Raw genomic sequence first — 22158 nt, forward strand, 5'->3', positions numbered from 1 at the left:
TCCATTAGGTACTTCCTTATTAGTTATCCTATCTACGCATCTAATCTTCAGGGTTCTTCAGTAGCACCACATGTCTTGTCTGTAGCGTTACAATCCACAAAAATAAATTCAGGAAAAAATTATTAATAGTAATGGTTCAACGATGAGTGTGATTAAGCTGTCAGAGTCATTAAAGAGAAGAGTTAGACGTGGAACGCAAGGAACAAAGAAAGATAACCCACGAAATTATAAGAAGGGTTAAACACCAATATCAAAAAGGTATACTTCTAATGCTAGAAACAAATATTATGGATACAAATTCAGGGGATTACTACAAAATATTTAGCAGACCACTACAAAGGTACGACAGCTAACGTACGTTAAAGCATAAAAATAATAAGAAAGCCCACAGCAATAAAGAAAAACAGAAATTTTAGCAGAAACATTAAAAAAATTACTGAAACGGGAATATTTCCCCAGAACTAGTTCAAATAAACACAGATGCCTCTATTAAAACAGCAACAGAATATATAAACCCTCCTGCAATCTAAGAACTCTATAAAGCTTTATAAGAGCTCAAAAACTACATACAAAATGGAGGCGATCAAACATTAGCGGAACTTTGGAAATATTCACCAGAAGCAATAAAGATATCGTTATACCAATGGACAGAGAAAATCTGGAACAAAGAAGACCCACCAGAACACTTAACTACAGCTATAATCCATCCATTATACAAAAAAGGAGACAAATCAAATCCAGACAACTAAAGAGGAATGCCCCTTTCGGATATCATACATAACGTCGTGTCAAGAATTACGTACAGCAATTGTAGACATCAAATTGAACTGAAACCAGTGGAATACCAAGGAGAATTTAGACCCTTGATAAGCTGCCTACAAGAGATTATCACTTTGAAACTGGTAATGGATTACTACAAAAGAAGACGGAAACAGGAAGTCATAACTTCTGTGGACTCCAAAAAAAACTTATGATTTTGTCCACAGATCTTCAGTGATGAAAGTACTGAGGAATTTCGGTCTGCGTCCCAAATTAATAAAATAATAAACTTAACTCTAACAAGCACCAAATCTAAAATAAAGTTCAAAGGAGAAATACCTGAGCCATTTACGATTAAAACAGGTTAAGACAGGGAGACGGTTTATCGTTATTATTTTCCAACTGTGCTCTTGAATGTGTAATGAACGAATAGTTCAAGGAAAATCCTAAAAATACAATAATTGTAGCCAAGAAGGATCAAATAAACTTAAATTCCTTGGGATTCACAGATAACTTAGCATTACTAGCTAACAACATTCAAGAAGCAAGAAATTAAAGAAGAAGCCTACAAAATATAGCAAAAAAACAGGACTCCAGATACCGCGCGAACAGACTGAGATAATGGTAGCAGATCCACATAACACCAAGTGACAGGAAAGTAAAACTAGAGAAATAATCTAAATACGTCGGAGGAATTTTAACACAAAACTTAAACGAGAAACCTGCATGACAAGAAACAACTAAGAAAATGGTAAGAGCTCAAATATTAACATGGTGTTTATACAAAAAAAAAGTTAGTCATTCAAAACTAACTAAAACATTACAATACGGTGGTGCAGCCAGAGGTGACATACGGAAGTGCAACTCTTTTTGAAGTCACTCGACAAAATCCTAAAAGTAGAGAGATGAGTAGCTAAATAAGAAATATCAAAACGATTGACAATGGCGGATATTTCCAAATAAAGTGATGTACAGTGATCTAGAGCCCATTACAGATACTATACGGCAAAAAGGATCTCTTTTTCTGTCTCATTATGAGGACACCAGAAAACAGATTACCAAGAAAAATTATAGAGAAACTTTGTAGTATAAAACACCAAATAGGGTGGATAACGGAAATCAGGGAGGATATGAAAGAGCTACAAGTAACCCTAGACCATTTGCGTAACAAAACAGAAAACTTAAAGAAACAGAAAAACATAAAAATAGGATTTAAACAAAAAGCAGACCAACTACAAACAATAAAAGGGTATTTACAGATGAAAAGATATTGTGCAATTCAACAGCAAAGCTCATCGACTACTTTAGTACCTCTTAGCACGAAAATAGCTCTCTCAATAAACATCTTTTGTCTGTTGACCGATGGATCAAAAGAATTGTTGTTTTATTTCTTCTACCTGAACTTTAATTCCTTTTCCAGATTTCTACACGGTTTCGGTTCCCTGCTAACTCTATTTACAGAATTAATAACATGAGGGACACGCTGAAAACCTATCTCACTCCTTTCTCAACAACTGCTTCCCTGTAATGTTGGTCTCCTTTATAACAGCAGTCTTTTTTCTGTACAGTTTGTAGATAGAATGAATTTCTTTTATTTCCGTCAATGATCACAGAACTTTTGGTCCTTAGACTACCGGTTTCGCTCATCTTAAAATCTGTTTCATAACATGTCCTAATTATATAACACCATAGATGTATTATATTGAAACGTGTTATAAAAAGATCATAAGATGGTGATTGCTGACCGAAACCGATAGTCTAAGGATCAAACGTTTTATGATGAAGGGGAATGACCAAATAAACCAAGCAGTAGCTTTCTACTCTTCCTGGATCACTGTTTTAACCTGCGACCATATTGCATCTTACAAAATTTGTAGATATCTTTTGTTCCCTGAGTTTTACTCATCTTAATTTCAGTAATTCAAAGCTTATATTCCAGTCAACGTTGTGAAAGGTTTATTTTCTGTATCTAAAGATTCTATAAATGTTGATTTACCTTTATTCGATCTATCTTCTAAGATAAGTCGTAGGTTTATAATTTCATCACGTGTTGTCACATTTAGCCGATGTCCAAACTTGTCTTCTCTCAGGTCGGTTTCCACCAGTGGTTCCATTTCCTCTGCAGATAACACCTGTTACAGGCGTGAGCAAAGATCCCAGTATGGAAGTGACTCAGCTGAGTCCTCCATCACATTGGGGCATATACATCTACATCTACTCCTCAAGTCACCTTATGGTGGAGGAGTGTTCTGGTACACTATCTTTTACCCCATTCCATGTTCCATTCGCAAATGTCGCGAGGGAAGAATGGCTTTCGCATCGTGCTTATTTCGCCAGACATACACTATGTGATCAAGAGTATCCGGACACCCACCAATACATTCGTTTTTCATATTATGTGCAATGTGCTGTCACCTACTACCAGGTACTGGATATCAGTGACCTCAGCAGTCATTAGACATCATGAGAGAGCAGAATGGGGCGCTCCACGGAACTTACGGACTTCCAACGTGGTCGGATGATTGGCCAAACGTCTGTACGGGAGATTTCCACACTCCTAAACATCCCTAGGTCCACCGTTTAGGATGAGATAGTGAAGTGGAAACGTGAGTGATACGTACAGCACAAAAACATACGGGCTGACCTCGTACGTTGAGTGACAGAGACCGCCGACGGTTGAAGAGGGTCGTAAGGTGTAATAGGCAGACATCTATCGAGACCATCATACAGGAATTCCAAACTGCATCAGGATCGACTGCAGTACTATGACAGTAAGGCGGGAGGTGAGAAAACTTGGATTTCATGGTCGAGCGGCTACTAATAAGCCACACATCACGCTGGTAAATGCCAAACGATGCCTCGCTTGGTGTAAGGAGCGTAAACATTGGACGATTGAACAATGGAAAAACATCGTGTGGAGTGACGTATCATGGTACACAATGTGGCGATCCGATGGCAGGGTGTGGGTATGGCAAATGCCCGGTGAACGTCATCTGCCAGCGTGTGTTGTGCCAACAGTAAAATTCGGAGGTTTTGGTGTTCTGGTGTGGTCGTGTTTTTCATGGAGGGGGCTTGCACCCCTTGCTGTTTTGCGTGGCACTATCACAGCACAGGCCTACACTGATGTTTTAAGCACTTACTTGCCTCCCACTGTTGAAGAGCAATTCGGAAATGGCAATTGCATCTTTCAACACGATCGAGCACCTTTTCACAATGTGGTGGAGTGGTTACACGACAATAACAACCCTGCAATGGACTGGCATGCACAGAGTCCTGATCTGAATCCTATAGAAGACCTTTGGGATGTTTTGGAACGCAGACTTCGTGCTAGGCCTCACCGACCAACATCGATAGCTCTCCTCAGTGCAGCACTCCGTGAAGAATGGGCTGCCATTCCCCAAGAAACCTTCTAGTTCCTAATTGAACGTATGCCTGCGAGAGTGGAAATTGTCATCAAGGCTAAGGATGGACCAACACCATATTGAGTTCCAGCATCTAATCTAATCTCATTACCGATGGAGGGCGCCATGAACTTGTAAGTCATTTTCAGCCAGGTGTCTGGATACTTTTCATCATATAGTGTATGAGGGAAGAAGCAATACGTTGTCCGAATCTTGCCGAAATGCAGTTCTCTGAATTTCAATAGTAAACCTCTCCGTGATACATAACGCTTTTGTTGTAGTGTCAGCCACTGGAGTTTATTCAAGCACACCCGTAAAGCTCTCGAGCCGGCTAAACGATCTCGTAAGAAAATGTGCTCCATGACTTCTGTTAACACAGCTTGGCAAGGGTCCCAGACTGATGACCAGTATGCAAGAATAAGTCCTACAAATATATTGTAAGCAAATTGTTTCATAGATTAACTACATTTCTCTTAGATTTTTGCTATGAATCTGCCTTTCCTACTGCATCTTTTATGTGGTCATTCCTCTTCAGATCACTACAGTCTGCTACTCCTAGCTGCAGTAAAGGAAACAAAAGAAAAAATCGAAGTAGGTATTAAAATCCATGGAGAAGAAATAAAAACTTCGAAGTTCGCCGATGACATTGTAATTCTGTCAGAGACAGCAAAGGACTTGGAAGAGCAGTTGAACGGAATGGACAATGTCTTGAAAGGAGGATATAAGATGAACATCAACAAAAGCAAAACGAGGATAATGGAATGTAGTCGAATTAAGACTGGTGATGCTGAGGGAATTAGATTAGGAAATGAGACACCTAACGTAGTAAAGGAGTTTTCCTATTTGGGGAGCAAAATAACATGATGGTCGAAGTAGAGAGGATATAAAATGTAGACTGGCAATGGCAAGGAAAGCGTTTCTGAAGAAGAGAAATTTGTTAACATCGAGTATAGATTTAAGTGTCAGGAAGTCGTTTCTGAAAGTATTTTTATGGAGTGTAGCCATGAATTGAAGTGAAACATGGACGATAAATAGTTTGGACAAAAAGAGAATAGAAGCTTCCGAAATGTGGTGCTACAGAAGAATGCTGAAGATTAGATGGGTAGATCACATAACTAATGAGGAGGTATTGAATAGACTTGGGGAGAAGAGAAGTTTGTGGCACAACTTGACTAGAAGAAGGGATCGGTTGGTAGGACATGTTCTGTGGCATCAAGGGATCACCAATAGGGCAACGTGGAGGGTAAAAATCGTAGAGGGAGACCAAGAGATGAATACTCTAAGCAGATTCAGAAAGATGTAGGTTGCAGTAGGTACTGGGAGATGGAGAAGCTTGTACAGGATAGAGTAGCATGGAGAGCTGCATCAAAACAGTCTCTGGACTGAAGACCACAACAGCAACAACTCCTGGCTATTTTTCCGGTACATAGAGTAATTAAACAGTAGTGGGTATCTTCGCCAATGTGGTAATTTACGAGAAGCGTTCAACATGTATTGCAACACTTGTTTTCTCTGCCAGTTTCTGTTCAAAAAATGCGAAATTTGCTGTGGGGCATCGTGGAATATTTCCGCTTCAGCCGCTATAGTTTCATGAAGCTCCGATAGGTGGCGGCACTATACATAGCCTTCAAACTGGCGTACGTAACGCAGGTGCATTCCACGCAGAAAACTGTCACAGAGTTTCTTTTCGCGCTGAACCAGAGCATAGCAGATACTCATAGGTGCTTGCAGAATGTCTACGGAGGCCTGTCAGTGCCCCAAAGCACGGTGACTCGTTGGGTGAGGTTTCTGTCACGACTGCAACAAGGTCGCGTGAAACCTGCTGGGTCTCCTGCGTGCCGGCGAGCCACACACAGCTGTGACCCCTGTGATGTTGGAACGTGGGGACACTCTCTTCACGGTGATCGACGGATCACAGTCAAACGCCTCGCTGCACAGCTGGATGCCTCTGTTGGTAGTGCTAACACACTCGTCCACCAGTTGGGCGTACTCAAAGATATGTACCCGCTGGGTTTCTCGCCGCTTAAGGGAAGATGATGACGGATGGATGGATGGAGAGGGTTGTATGGGCGCAGACGGCAAGGTCTTCAGCACCCGCTCAGTAACAGATTGAAAAGGGTGTCAAGAAAATACTCAGAACAGTAAGATAAAACAGAACGTAAAACACAGGTAACAAGGTTGGAAAAATATGTGCCTACCCACACCGAAGAGTGGGACGAAGCATACTGTCAGCAGTAAGACATGGACAACACAGGAAGAAAGTGGTAGAGGGAGCTAAAACATTATAGGAGATGGAAGTGCCTGGCTGACCGCGAGGAAAAAAGGAAGGGGCCAGCCACTCTGCAATACACTAAAACCTCCAGCCTAAAAGTTTAGGCCAGATTCCAGACACATCACAAAACTTTAAAAGCCTAGACACACACGTCTCGTCATTAGCTAAAACACAGGGCAGTTCCCCATCAACTTGTGCTTCTGCCCTTGGATCACGGTATAAAATGCAGTCTGTTAAAATGTGGCGGACAGAGACGTGCACACCACAAGCATAACAAAACGCGGGATCCTCCCGCCGTAATAGAAGGCTATGTGTGAGAGGACAGTGCCCGATCCGAAGACGCGTGAGGGTCACTTCTTCCCGCCTGAGCAACCGGCAGGAGAAAGGCCACGGCCGAGTTGTTGACTTCACCAACCGCAGTTTATTGGCCGTCACCGCCAGCCATTCTTGCTCCCACAACTCCGTGCACTTCTTGTGGAGTGCAGAAATGACACACTGCAAGGGAATAGGACACTGGACCACATCCTGCTCTCTGCAGGCCTCCTTGGCAGCCCGATCGGCATGTTCATTGCCCCATATTCCTACATGACCAGGCACCCAACAGAAGGACACCTCCTTACCCCGCCGTTGGAGCAAGTACAGTTGGTCATATATCAGCTGGATCATCTCCTCAGTTGGGTACAGATTCTGCAATGATTGTAAGGCACTAAGAGAATCGGCGCAGAGGAGAAATCGATTGCCCCGAACGCGATTCATCTGCTCCAGTGCCTTCAGGATCGCGTGGAGCTCCGCTGCGAAAACGGTATATTCATCAGGGGGGCGAATCCGGGTAACATGATCAGGGAACACCACACAACAGCCAAAAAAATTCTCCTGTTTGGAGCCATCAGTGTAAACGACGGTGAAACCGTGATTCACATCTAAAATGTTAAAAAACAGAGACTGGAATGCAAAATCTGGTGTACTATCTTTCTTAAAATTAGTCAAGTCTGAAATACACTACTGGCCATTAAAATTGCTACACCAAGAACAAAAGCAGATGATAAACTGGTATTCATTGGACAAATACATTATACTATAACTGATATCACGCAATTTGGGTTCATAGATCCTGCGAAACCAGTACCCAGAACAACCACCTCGGGCCGTAATAACGCCCTTCATACGCCTGGTCATTGAGTCAAACAGAGCTTGGATGGAATGTACAGGTACAGCTGCCCATGCAGCTTCAACACGATAACACAGTTCATCAAGAGTAGTGACTGGTGTATTGTGACGAGCCAGTTACTTGGCCACCATTGACCAGACGTTTTCAATTGGTGAGAGATCTGGAGAATGTGCTGGCCAGGGCAGCAGTCGAACATTTTCTGTATCCAGAAAGGCCCGTACAGGACCTGCAACATGCGATCGTGCATTATCCTGCTGAAATGTAGGGTTTCGCAGGAATCGAATGAAGAGTAGAGGCACGGGTCGTAACACATCTGAAATGTAAGGTCCACTGTTCAAAGTGCCCTCAGTGCGAACAAGAGTTGACCGATACGTGTAACCAATGGCACTGCATACCATCACGCCAGGTGATACGCCAGTATGCCGAAGACGAATACACGCTTCCAATGTGCGTTCACCGCGATGTCGCCAAACACGGATGCGACCATCATGATTCTGTAAACAGAACCTTGATTCATCCGAAAAAATGACATTTTGCCATTCGTACACCCAGGTTCGTCGTTGAGTACACCATCGCAGGCGCTCCTGTCTGTGATGCAGCGTCAAGGTTAACCGCAGCCGTGGCCTGCGAGCTGATAGTCCATGCTGCTGCAAATGTCGTCGAACTGTTCGTGCAGATGGTTATTGTCTTGCAAACGTCCTCATCTGTTGACTCATGGATCGGTACGTGGATGCACGATCCGTTACAGCCATGCGGATAAGATGCCTGTCATCTCGACTGATACGAGGCCGTTGGGATCCAGTACGGCGCTCCGTATTACCCTCCTGAACCCACAGATTCCATATTCTGCTGACAGTCATTGGATCTCGACCAACGCGAGCTGCAATGTCGCGATACGATAAACCGCAATCGCGATAGGCTACAATCCGACCTTTATCAAGTCGGAAACGTGATGCTACGCATTACTCCCCCTTACACGAGGCATCACAACAACGTTTCACCAGGCAACGTCCGTCAACTGCTGTTTGTGTATGAGAAATCGGTTGGAAACTTCCCTCATGTCAGCACGTTGTAGGTGTCACCACCGGCGCCAACGTTGTGTGAATACTCTGAAAAGCTAGTCATTTGCATATAACAGCATCTTCTTCCTGTCGGTTAAAATTTCGCGTCTGTAGCACCCCATGTTTGTGGTGTAGAAACTTTAATGGCCAGTAGTGTAAGTCTGGGTCTCCGGAGGAGTCAAGGTGGAAATCTGCTCCAACCGCGACGGAAAACATGAAGACTAGCCATATCCATCGGAGAGAGGCAATCCTGTGTGCGAATCCCATAGGGGCGCGTCGCTCTTTGCCGGCTATGAAATAGCCGTGCCAGAGGAAGCTGGGCAACGGTACGGAATGCAAGTGTGTATGTTGTGGACAAAGGGAAGAGTTTTGTAGCCAAAACAGTGGGGAGCAAAATGGTGAATTGGAATCTCGAATAAAATCAAACAGGTTTCGAAAAAACACAGTGTTGCATCACTTTTTGAACGCCCCTCACGCTAACATTCAGTCCGTGTAACACTGCCTGACTTCGACACGGAGGGACGCGGCAGGCGAGGCTGGCTCACCGAGGTGTGTGACGGTGGGCGTCTTGTCGCAGCCGGCCGCGTTGAAGAGGTCCTCGATGCCGCGGAAGAGCGCCTCCAGCGAGACGTCGCGGTCCTGCAGCCGGTCCTCGGCCGCCTCGCGCTCCGCCCTCTTCGCCTCCAGCTCCTCCTGCACCTTCGCCAGCTCCTGGATCTGCTCTTCCTTCTGCGTCTCCTTCTCTTCTTTCAGCCGCTCGATCTCTTCGTTAATTTCATTAATCTGGTTCTCCATTTCGTCAATCTGTGTAAATCAGAAAAAGAAACAATTCGACGTCGTATTAAATCTCGTAGAAAGAAGGAATACTAACAGCCACACTTCTTATAAAATATATTAATTACGTGACTAGTTTCTATACTGCACGAGTGTCACTTTCAGACCCCTGTGCAAACTGAACTGTGATATCGAACTATCACACAGTGGTCTGGATCTCAGGAAAGTTGGCCAAAAATGGAATAAAGCTTCAGATTTAAACGTAAATTCGTATATAAGTGCTACTGAGGTCGCTGATTACGAATTTGATATTAAAATTCCAAAATTCGAAATAGCAGATCCAATAAAGACGACCAATTCATTCAAAATTGACAAACTGCCTATTGGCTTCTGTCTCGGGTTCTTCGGCCGACATTCTTCTAATGATTTTACTGACGTTTCGCCAGCACGAGTGGCTGGTATTGTCAAAGCTTCACCCTCCATTGCCGGTGGTGAACTGGAGCCGAGCTCGCGGCCGCAGACTATACGTACCTGGCGCGCCAACGTCAGAGGGCTTCTCCGCGGTCATTTCCGGTGCGGTTCTGCTCTTGCTACCTGCGACGGTCGTTCGCTGCAAGTACGGGAAGCCAGAATCCGTTTACCTTAAGGCTTTCTTCTTTCTTGTTTGAACTGTTCGCGTGGTTTTGTATTTCTACAGCTTCTCTGAACAAGCGCGTGTGATAGTGCGTCTCTACAGCCAGAACTTCCGTGTCGGCGAATTTGATTACATGGTCGGTCTCACTCAGTGCGCGCTCTGCAACGGTCGATTTCTCCACCTGCCCCAACCAACAATGTCGCTTATGCTCTTTGATCCTGGTGTTAACTGATCGTAAAGTCATTCCCACATAAACTTTTCCGCATGTGCGTGGTATACAGTATATTCCCGACATTGCAAGTGAGTCCCTTTTCTCCTTCGCCGATCTAAGACACTCTCTGATCTTCCTTGTCAGTTTGAAAATCGTCTTTACGCCTTGTTTGCGCAATATACGGCTGATTCTGTCAGTCACACTGGGAATGTATGGCAGAAAGGCCGTACTCGACCTTTCTTTTTCTGATTCCTTACTTCGCCGAGTGTTTGGTTCTGTTGCACTTCTAATATAATTTGTGGAGTATCCATTGCTCCTCAGAACACTTCCAGGTGTTGCATTTCTCGTCTGAGGTGCCGCGGCTCACATATTCGTCCTGCTCTCGTTACGAGTGTATTAATCATGCCTCTTTTCTGGCTCGCGTGGTGGTTTGATAATTTGTGCAGATATCGGTCCGTGTGTGTCGGTTTTCGATACACACTGTGTTCCAGGTTTTCGCCGTCCCTTGTGACCAGCACATCTAGAAATGGCAGTTTCTTGACCTTTTCTACTTCCATTGTAAATGTTATGTTGGCATGGATGCTGTTCAAGTGTCTTAGGAAGTCACCGAGCTGTTCTTCACCATGGGTCCACACCACGAAAGTATCATCGACGTACCTGTACCACACCTTAGGTTTGCCAGTCGCCAAGTCCAGTGCCTCTGCTTCGAATTGTTCCATGAAGAAGTTGACCACCACTGGACTAAGAGGCTGTAGAGAAGCACTATCACACGCGCTTGTTCAGCGAAGCTGTAGACATACAAAAACACGCGAACAGTTGCAACAAGAAAGAAGAAAGCCTTGAAGTAAACGGATCCTGGCTTCCCGTACTGCAGCGAACGACCGTCGCAGGTGAAATGATATGTCGTGTGGCTGGGGCCTCCCGTCGGGTAGACCGTTCGCCTGGTGCAGGTCTTCTGATTTGACGCCACCGCGGTGACCTGCGCGTCGATGGGGATGAAATGATGATGATTAGGACAACACAACACCCTGTCCCTGAGCGGAGAAAATCTCCGACCCAGCCGGGAATCGAACCCGGGCCCGTAGGCCACTCAGCTAGGACTCCGTCGCAGGTAGCAAGAGGAGAACCGCACCGGAAATGACCGCGGAGAAGCCCTCGGACGTTGGCGCGGCAGGTACATACAGGATGTTACAAAAAGGTACGGCAAACTTTCAGGAAACATTCCTCACACACAAATAAAGAAAAGATGTTATGTGGACACGTGTCCGGAAACGCTTAATTTCCATTTTAGAGCTCATTTTAGTTTGTTCTTCCACCTACGCTCAATGGAGCACGTTATCATGATTTCATACGGGATACTCTACCTGTGCTGCTAGAACATGTGCCTTTACAAGTACAACACAACATGTGGTTCATGCTCGATGGAGCTCCTGCACATTTCAGTCGAAGTGTTCGTACGCTTCTCAACAACAGATTCGGTGACCGATGGATTGGCAGAGGCGGACCAATTCCATGGCCTCCACAATCTCGTGACCTCAACCCTCTTGACTTTCATTTATGGGGGCATTTGAAAGCTCTTGTCTACGCAACCCCGGTACCAAATGTAGTAGAGACTCTTCGTGCTCGTATTGTGGACGGCTGTGATACAATGCGCCATTCTCCATGGCTGCATCAGCGCATCAGGGATTCCATGCGACGGAGGGTGGATGCATGTATCCTCGCTAACGGAGGACATTTTGAACATTTCCTGTAACAAAGTGTTTGAAACGCTGGTACGTTCTGTTGCTGTGTGTTTCCATTCCCTGATTAATGTGATTTGAAGAGAAGTAATAAAATGAGCTCTAACATGGAAAGTAAGCGTTTCCGGACACATGCCCACATAACATATTTTCTTTATTTGTGTGTGAGGAATGTTTCCTGAAAGTTTGGCCGTACCTTTTTGTAACACCCTGTATAGTCAGCGGCCGCGAGCTCGGCTCCAGTTCACCACCGGCAATGGAGTGTGAAGCTTTGACAATGCCAGCCACTCGTGCTGGCGAGACGTCAGTAAAATCATTAGATGAACGTCTGCCGAAGAACCCGAGACAGAAGCCAATAGGCAGTTTGTCAACAAGTGGCCACGAAAGCCTTAACAATTTCATTCAAAATTTTTTCTTATTTCATTTAAATCACTATTTTACGGTGTTTTTTTTTTATTTGGCTGATTACGAATTTCTTCGCCAAAGTGTAACCATCACTGCTGACGTTTGTAGTCAACAGACAGATGTCTTGTAGACGCAATCCAAGATCAGCGACCATGATGACTCCGTGAAGTGATGTTACTCCACGATAACGCCCGACCGCATTCTGCTACACTAGCAAAAAACGCTATATAGGAGTTGGGTTGGGAATTCATTCCGCACCCACCCTATTCCCATTATCTTGTGCTCTCAGATTTTCACCTTTTTCTGTCTCTATCGAACATGCTTGAAGTCACTTCCTTTCCGGATGAAAATGTGCTCCGAACATAGCTCGATGAGTTCTTCGCCTCAAAACCACGTAATTTCTACAGTCACGCAATGGAAAAGTTACGTCAGCTTTGGCACACTGTTGTAAATAATGAACTAGAATATACTATTCATGGCTAAAGTCTCTGTAACGTGTACCTGTTGTGTTTATTAAACAGATGCAAAACCGCTACGAACTTGTGTACCAACCTAATATATCACTGACCAGTTTAGACGCTGCTTTTGCATCAGCTTCAGGCCCCTGTGCAAACTGAATGGTGATACCAACCATCGATGGATTAGGACAGCTACCATGTCTATTCACTGGTCAACTGGACTGCGTGCACCCTAGCCATCTTGTAAACAGAAAGTCATGAGACCGGCGAGTACGCATCGTTCCTGTCCTAATGCACTGCTAGTTCAGTATCAACATTCAGTTTGCACAGAGACCTGAAGATGACATTAACGCTGCGTCTAAACGGTCGCGTAATTAATACGTATATTTTATAAAAAGTACAGCTGTTAGTAGGCCTTATTTCTACAAGTTTATGACCAGCCGCAGTCACACGTCCCCTTCACTGACAGATCATCTAATCATAGTTCTGTAATATTATTGAAAGCAATTTTATTTTCAGGATAGGACAGTTAATCTGTACTCCACATACGAGTCAACTATTCTTGCTTTATAATTATCATTCAGAGGCCGCCTCATGATGAGAGAATCCAGTACTATCTGACTACAAGGTTTGTGAGGAAAATCCAGAGTACATCACGTCGTGTAATTATTTATATTTTAACATGGCAGATAGTATTAACATGATTTGAGTTACAATGGGAATAAATAATATTGACTATGAACTAATAAAATTAATACTGGCTGTACTTGTACTGCTGCATCTGTTGCCACTAATTTTGATAACAGTAGTAATACCATTAATAATAGAAATGATAATAATAATAATATGAGTAAAACTGAGAACCACCATCACGTAAAATCTGTATCACGGAAGGTGAATTGGAGACTTAGATTTGTTGGAAGGATTTCGGGAAAGAGTGGTGTATCTGTAATGGAAGACTAATTCTCAGTGCTTGATGTCCTCATCACGAAACATGACACCTGGAGTAAACGACATTCCCTAAGGACTTCTGATACCCTTGGGGAAGCTAGCTATGACAGAACTACTCCCGTAGTATGGAAGATGTATGAGACAGGCGAAATGCACTCATATTAGAGGAACAATGTAATATCCCAAATCGAAAGTAAGCTAGTGTTGACAGGTGTGAATACAACCGACCGATCTATTTAATACCTCACTGTCGAAAGATACTAACGCGAACTATTTACAGAAAACTGGAAAAACTCGTTGAAGTAGACCTCAGAAAAAATCAGTTTGTGTTCTGTACAAATGTAGCAACACGTCCTACGAATTATCTTAGGAGATAGTCTAAAGAAAAGAAAATCTACGTGTATACACTAACGGAAAAAAACGCAACACCAAGAAGGAGCTGTACGACATAAACAAAAGTTGGTAGGCGGGTTTCTACATCTGAACTATGATGTCTATTCAACTTTTGCGCCAGTTACATGAGAGTCTTACTATAGTTCAATTCTTTTATCTTGGCGGTTCGAGCATGCCCGCCCAGACGCGGGAGATTGCTGCGTTGCCAGTTGTACGCGCTAAGAGAAGCAGGGCCATAGTATAGTTCGCAAACTTACGTTTAGAGGGGAGCACGCAGTTTATGAAGTAAAGCCACCACGGCCGCATTAACCCTTTCGCTGCTACAGAGACGTGCTCCCCGCATTCCGCGATGTGCGCGATTTTGTCATCATTGCATTGCTCGCCTGTGCAGACACATGGTGTTTCGACTGCTTTGACACACTTTATCATTCGATTTCATAAAATCTATTTGGTCCAAAAATTTTATTTTTATAGATCTTCTTGACTGATACCTTCCCCCCATAAATGACTTAATTTTGTTTCGATGTTCAACGCAGTTATTGTGCAGCATTAGATGTAGTAAACCATTGCACGAAAATTTTGAAGAGTTTGCAGAGGTAAAAGTCCATAGCGTATACTTTCCATATGGTCGATTTTAGTTGCCACTAGAAATTTCAAAAAATTGCAGTCAAACGAATAAAATTCATGAAGTAAGACACTTCGATATTGTTTTTAAATAAAGAAAATATTGAGCACCAAACAAGGTTTGAACTCAGAACTCTTCGCTTAGCAGCCATACACTTTAACCATTACACTAACGCAGCTCATCATTCAATGCATCTCCCGGAGGACTTTAAAATATCACGCACAATACCGACAAACACTGTTGGTATGACTATGAATTACTCACCTTTCGTCGAAGTACAATAGGAAATAACAATTACCACTGTTCTTTATTGCGAAAAAGCGGTTAGTGAGAAGATACAAACACCTTTCCTTGCTATCGCCTGAATTAGGAGGCTTATTGCTTGTTTGGTTTAATTAATTAATAGAATATGAAGCAACTGGTACAAAGAATGCTTTTTCCAAACTTTCTATAAAAGAAAGTCTGCTATCAAGACATTACTTTTGTCCAATTACTTTATTTATGACTGAACGTTTCTAAAACTGAAGACACTCGTCCGTGCTCTGCACTGCAGTCCAGCTCTGGCAACGTCGTTCTCTGTATTTTGTGACGTCAGATGCTCAGAACGAACCTAAACTCGGCCGCCAACATAAATGACGCGCACTTTAGTAGCGTCACTATGAGGATGCAATTCAACTTTACTTTAAATATACTCTGTAATGGTCGTGAGCGTAAGTTTCCTTTGAGATTGAACATGACGAGTAGAGGCTACTCAAGACAGTCTTTAAGGCTACAAGGACGCCATTATAAACACCTCACTGAGTTTGAACGGGATCCTGTTATAAGGCTATGAGCAGCTGGGTGTTCCTTCTGCGGTACTGAAGCCACTGTACATGATTGCTGGCAGCTGTGGTCGCAAGAACACCGGACTCTGGACGGCCACGTGGCACTATCGAGAGGTTCGATCATCGTGTTCGGCGTATGGCTCTGGCGCATCGTACTGCATCTGAGCAGCAGTTGACACCACAGTGACACAACCAACTGTCACAAATCTGTTACTTCACGAGCAGGTCCCAGCCAGACGGCCTGTAGCGCGCATTCCACTGGCCTCAAACCACCGCCATTTGGGACTTCAGTAGAGTCAAACGAGAACTCGCTGATGGGCATGGTGGAAGCCTGTTGTGTTTTCTGTTGAAAGCTGGTTCTGCTTCGATGCCATTGATGGCCGTGTGTTGGTTAGGAGGAGCCCCAGTGACCGCCTGCAACCATCCTGTCAGCAGGTTGGACACACTGGTCGCACAACTGAGGTGCGATCTCGTATGACATAAGGAGCACATAAGCCGACCTCGGGGAAGATCAGTTTGGATTCCGTGGAAATATTGGAACACGTGAGGCAATACTGACCTTACGACTTATCTTAGAAGAAAGATTAAGGAAAGCCAAATCTGCGTTTCTAGCATTTGTGGACTTAGAGAAACCTTTTGACAATGTTGACTGGAATACCCTCTTTCAAATTCTGAAGGTGGCAGGGGTCAAATACAGGGAAGGAAAGGCTATTTACAATTTGTACAGAAACCAGATGGCAATTATAAGAGTCGAGGGGCATGAAAGGGAAGCAGTGGTTGGGAAGTGAGTGAGACAGGGTTATAGCCTCTCCCCGATGTTATTCAATCTGTATATTGAACAAGCAATAAAGGAAACAAAAGAAAAGTTCGGAGTAGGTATTAAAATCCATGGAGAAGAAATAAAAACTTTGAGGTTCGCCGATGACATTGTAATTCTGTCAGAGACAGCAAAGGACTTGGAAGAGCAGTTGAACGGAATGGACAGTGTCTTGAAAGGAGGATATAAGCCGAACATCAACAAAAGCAAAACGAGGATAGTGGAATGTAGTCGAATTAAGTCGGGTGACGCTGAGGGAATTAGATTAGGAAATGAGGCACTTACAGTAGTAAAGGAGTTTGCTATTTGGGGAGCAAAATAACTGACGATGGTCGAAGTAGAGAGGATATAAAATGCAGACTGGCAATGGCAAGGAAAGCGTTTCTCAAGAAGAGAAATTTGTTAACATCGAGTATAGATTTAAGTGTCAGGAAGTCGTTTCTGAAAGTATTTTTATGGAGTGTAGCCAAGTTTGGAAGTGAAACATGGACGATAAAAAGTTTGGACAAGAAGAGAATAGAAGCTTTCGAAATGTGGTGGTACAGAAGAATGCTGAAGATTAGGTCACACAACTAGTGAGGAGGTATTGAATAGAATTGGAGAGAAGAGGAGTTTGTGGTACAACTTGAGGAGAAAAAGGGACCGGTTGGTAGGACATGTTCTGAGGCATCAAGAGATCATAAATTTAGCATTGGAGGGCAGCGTGGAGGGTAAAAATCGTAGAGAGAGACCAAGAGATGAATACACTAAGCAGATTCAGAAGGATGTAGGTTGCAGTAAGTACTGGGAGATGAAGAAGCTTGCTCAGGATAGGGGAGCATGGAGAGCTGCATCAAACCAGTCTCAAGACTGAAGACCATTACAACAAGAAGGAGCACTCTTGTGGTTATCCCACGAACTCTGACGCAAATTTGTATGTCAATGTGGTGATTCGACCTATCATGTTGCCATTCATGAACAGCATTGCAGGGACTGTTTTCTAACAGGATAACGTTGGCCCACATACCCTGTTATAACTGAATATGCTCTACAGAGTGTCGACTTGTTACCTTGGCCCACTCGGTCACCAGATCTCTCTACAATCGAGCACACATGGGACATCATCGGACGACAACATCAGCGTCATCCACAAATAGAATTAACTGTCCCTTCATTGAAAGAACAAGTGTAACAGGAATCGAGCTCTACCTCACAAAATAGCATCCAGTACCTGTAAAACACAGTTCACCACATTTGCATACTTGCATTCTACATTATAATGGCTACTCCGGTTGTTAGTGTATCAGCATTTCACATTTGCAGTGGCTCATCTCCGGTTAATCTGTGATCTAGCAATATTAATCACATAAATATGTTACCCAGACAAATGAATTCCCGAAATTTCATTACTCTACGTTAATTATTTTTTGGTGTTGCGATTTTTTTCTGTTAGTGTAGCCGTTGTTGACGAATGGAAATGTTTTCATACCATTGACTGCAACACACTCTTTTAAATTCTGAAGGCAGCAGACACACATTACAGGGAGCAAAGGTTATTTACAAATTGTGTACAAACCGGACGGCAGATACAAGTCAAAGGGCAGTGCCAGTGGTTGAGGAGGGCGAAGGCTGGTTGTAGTCTATCCCCAAAGTTATTCAATCTATACATCAACCAAGCAGTAAGTGAAACCAAAAGATGAACACAGTACGCAAGTCTAGATGGATGCAGGATGCACCAGTTATGCAGAGATGAAGTGGCTTACACAGCATAGAATAGCATGAACAGCTGCATCAAACCAGTCTTTGGAATGAAGACAACAACAACTACTACTACTACTACTGCAAAAACATCAAGTAGGGGCGGAAACTTAGATCAAAAATGGTTCAAATGGCTCTGACCACTATGGGACTTAACTTCTGTGGTCATCAGTCCCCTAGAACTTAGAACTACTTAAACCTAACTAACCTAAGGACATCACACACATCCATGCCCGAGGCAGGATTCGAACCTGCGATCGTAGCAGCCGCGCGGTTCCGGACTGCGCGCCTAGAACCGTTAGACCACCACGGCCGGCAACTTAGATCGAACGAGCTTGTAGAGACCAGAGGAATTTGGAACAGAATTGCTCGGAATATTAAATGGGAATCATTGCAAGAAAGGAAACATACAGTGTGGTGACAGAAGAAATGGGATAGTGATATGCACGTACACAGATGGTGATAGTATGGCGCACGTAAGGTATGAAAGGGCACTGCATTTTCGGAGCTGTCATTTTTACACAGATGATTCTTGTGAAAAGATTTCCGACACGATTATGGCCGCACGACAGGATTAACTGACTTTTAACGCGGAATTGTAGTTGGGGCGGAAAACATGGAACATTTCATTTCGATAATCGTTAGGGAATTCAATATTCCGAGATCCACAGTGCCAAGAGTTTGCCGAGAATATCAAATTTCAGGCACTTATCTCAGCACGGACAACGCAGTGGCCTGCAGCCCTACATAAAGGCCAAGAGCAGTGACTTTTCCGTAGAGTTGGCAGTGTTAACATACAAGCAACGGGGCGTGAAATAACCACAGAAATCAATATGGGACGTACGACGATCGTATCCGTTAGGATAGTGCGGCGAAATTTTACGTTAATGGGCTATGTCAGCAGGCGACCCACGCGAGTGCTTTTGTTAACAGCACGACGTCGCTTGCAGTGCCTCTCCTGGGCTCGTGACCATATCACTTGTACCATAGACGAGTGGAAAACCATAGCGTGGTCAGATGAGTCCCGACTTCATTGGTAGGCGCTGATGGTAGGGTTCGAGTGTGGTGCAGACCCCACGTAGCTACGGATCCACGTTGTTAATAAGGTACTGTGCAAGCTGGTTATGACTACATAATCTTGTGGGCTGTGTTTACATGGAATGGATTGGGTCCTATGTTCCAATGGAACCTATCATTAACTGGAAATGGTGACGTTTGGCTACCTGGAGACCACTTGCAGCCATTCAGCGATTCATGGACATCATGTTTCGAAACAACTGTGGGACTGTTATGGACGACAATGAGGTACGTCACCACGTCGCATTTGTTTGCAGTTGGTTTGAAGAACATTAAGGACAGTTTGAGCGAATGGTTTGGCCACCCAGATTGTCCGATATGAATCCCATCGAACATTTATGGGACATAATCTAGGTCTCAGTTCGTGCACAAAATCCTGCGCTGCCAACACTCAGTTACGGACGGCTATAGAGGCAGCGCGGGTCGCAGGCAGCCACAGGGTGACTTTCAACAACTTTTTGAGTCCATGTCATGTCGAGCAGTGGTGTTGGCGCCACTGCGTGAAATAACAGCAGATATCTACGTAGGAAGTATGACGAACGTATCCATTAGGACAGTGCCGCAAAATTTGGCGTTAATGACCGGCAGCAGACGACCGACGCTAGTGCGTTTGCTAACAGCACATCATCACTCTCACCGCCTCTTCTGGGCTCCTGACCATATCAGTTGAACACTAGAGGACTGGAAAACCATGCCTGCTCAGATGAGTCCCGATTTCAGTTGGTAAGAGCTCATGTTAGGGTCCGAGTATGGTGCAGCCCCCACGAAGCGATGAACCCAAATTGTCAAGAAGGCACCGCGTAAGCTGGTGGTGGCTCCATGATGGTGTGGGCTGTGTTTAAATGGAACAGATTTGGTCCTCTGGTCTAACTGAATCGATCACTGAGTGGAAATGGTTATGTTCGGCTACCTGGAGACCATTTGCAGCTATTAATGGACTTCATGTTCCCAAACAACAATGAGATTTTTATGGGTGACATTGTACCATGTCACTGGAGCACAGTTGTTCGCGATTGGTTTGAACAACATTCTGAACAATTCCAACGAATGATTCGGCCACCCAGATCTCCCTACACGAATCGCATCGAACATTTATGGGACATAATAGAGAAATTAGTTCTTGCACAAAAACCTGCACCGACAACACTTCCGAAATTATGGACGGATATAGAGGCAGCATGGCTCAGTATTTCTGTAGAGGACTTTCAACAACTTGCTGAGTCCTTACCGCGTCAAGCTGCTGCACTGCGCCGGGTAGGAGGAGGTGCTGCGCGATATTAGGAGGTATACCATGAGTTTTGTCAACTCAGTGTAAGCAGCACGTGTGTCTGCGCCGTGCCGTGCGCAGTATGAACTGGGGTGTTGTCGTGGAGCAAAAACACCGCCTCAGGCAGCTTCACGAGACGTTTGAATTTAACTGCCTGCCGTAATCTATTCTGGATATTGCGATATTATCTTCATAAGGTTTGTCCCTTAAGAACCACATTACGGCAGTCGCAAAAACTACTGAGCATTCTGCGGCTCCATAATGCTCGCTTTGCTCCTTTGCCTCGACGTCATCGTCCGCAGCTAGTAGTCTAGTGGCTAGCGTTGCTGCCTCTGGATCACGGGGTCCCGGGTTCGATTCCTGCCCGGGTTGGGGATTTTCTCTGCCCGGGGACTGGGTGTTTGTGTTGTCCTCATCATTTCATCATCATCATCATCATACGTGACAGTGGCTCGATTGGACTGTGTAAAAAATTGGACTGTGAAAAAAATTGGGACTTTGTATGGGCTCTAATGAGCGCGCATTTGAGCGCCCCGCAAACCAAACATCATCATCATCATCTCGGCGTCACAGCAATACACGCAGCTCTCGACTACGTTCACGAGGCGGTGCGATCTGACACAGCTGCAACATTCCTTCGCCTGCGTCGGTTCAGTGTACTTCTTGAATGTGTGAACAGTCGCAGTACATAGCAGGCAGCGACCCCTTTCATGTTCTAAATATCAGCAATTGTTGAAAACTGATCCACGAATGACCGTCGTTCTTTCCACAACACCCACGATACATAACATGTCATGTCATCTATTGACAGAGAAGGAGAAACAGTAAGAAGAAGCTATATTGCTCGGCCCGTCTCACAGTCAGTAATGAATAGCGGACCTGAAACCTGCGACTGTGTGGGAGCCGACCGCATAAGCCAATGGGTTGAGGTCGTGCCTGCACTACCTGTACGTTAGGTGTGTTGCATACGTTTCGGACGTTAACTGATAACGATCGGTTTCTTTGCGTGTGCGACCTGTGTCATACTAGACTCCGCTAAAAACCAGAAGTGGTGAACCATCTAGAAACTGAGTGAGGATATATAAGGGGTCAGGTAAGCTAGTGAACATTTTTGTTCTACATGATTATCCTCCTGTCTGTTACTTAAAAGTAAACTATTAATAGCAAAATTGAAATTGCCAATGTCTAATGCAGATTTTCGGAAATTATCAATTTTTAACGTGAAACAGACGAACGTTGCAGAAAAAATAAAGAAAATAATACAGATTTATCATAGAACGCCAGAAAATATAATTTCTTCAACAAAAATGTGAAATGATAAAAAAAAAAGTCAAACATCGCGTCTGTACTTCGTCGAACTTGTATAAACATTTTTGTGTTGTTCACAGACAATTTTCGTATTTATCAATAATAACAGGAAATTCTTGTCTTTTATCATGATGATGAACTTTGTACTGAGTACAAAATAACAGCAACAATTATATATATTTTGTGTTTGTGCATTTGAAGTTTACTTGCATCAAAAGTAATTGCTTCGGTTACAGAAAACGGCGTAAGTTACGCGTTGAACTAATTTTTAGTGCTT

The 22158-nt window shown here is 44.0% G+C and overlaps 1 protein-coding gene across 1 annotated transcript in view; it reads right to left on the reverse strand.

Annotated features, from left to right (window-relative positions):
* LOC126419691 (outer dynein arm-docking complex subunit 1-like) overlaps positions 1–22158 on the reverse strand; it is a 231550-nt gene that overhangs the window by 174558 nt on the left and 34834 nt on the right. Inside the window, exon 5 of the mRNA XM_050086875.1 lies at positions 9207–9465. Within this exon, the coding sequence (XP_049942832.1) occupies positions 9207–9465 (259 nt within the window). The remainder of the gene's footprint in view (positions 1–9206; positions 9466–22158) is intronic.

Source organism: Schistocerca serialis, chromosome 9 (genome assembly GCF_023864345.2).
Source record: "Schistocerca serialis cubense isolate TAMUIC-IGC-003099 chromosome 9, iqSchSeri2.2, whole genome shotgun sequence".
NCBI lineage: Eukaryota > Metazoa > Arthropoda > Insecta > Orthoptera > Acrididae > Schistocerca > Schistocerca serialis.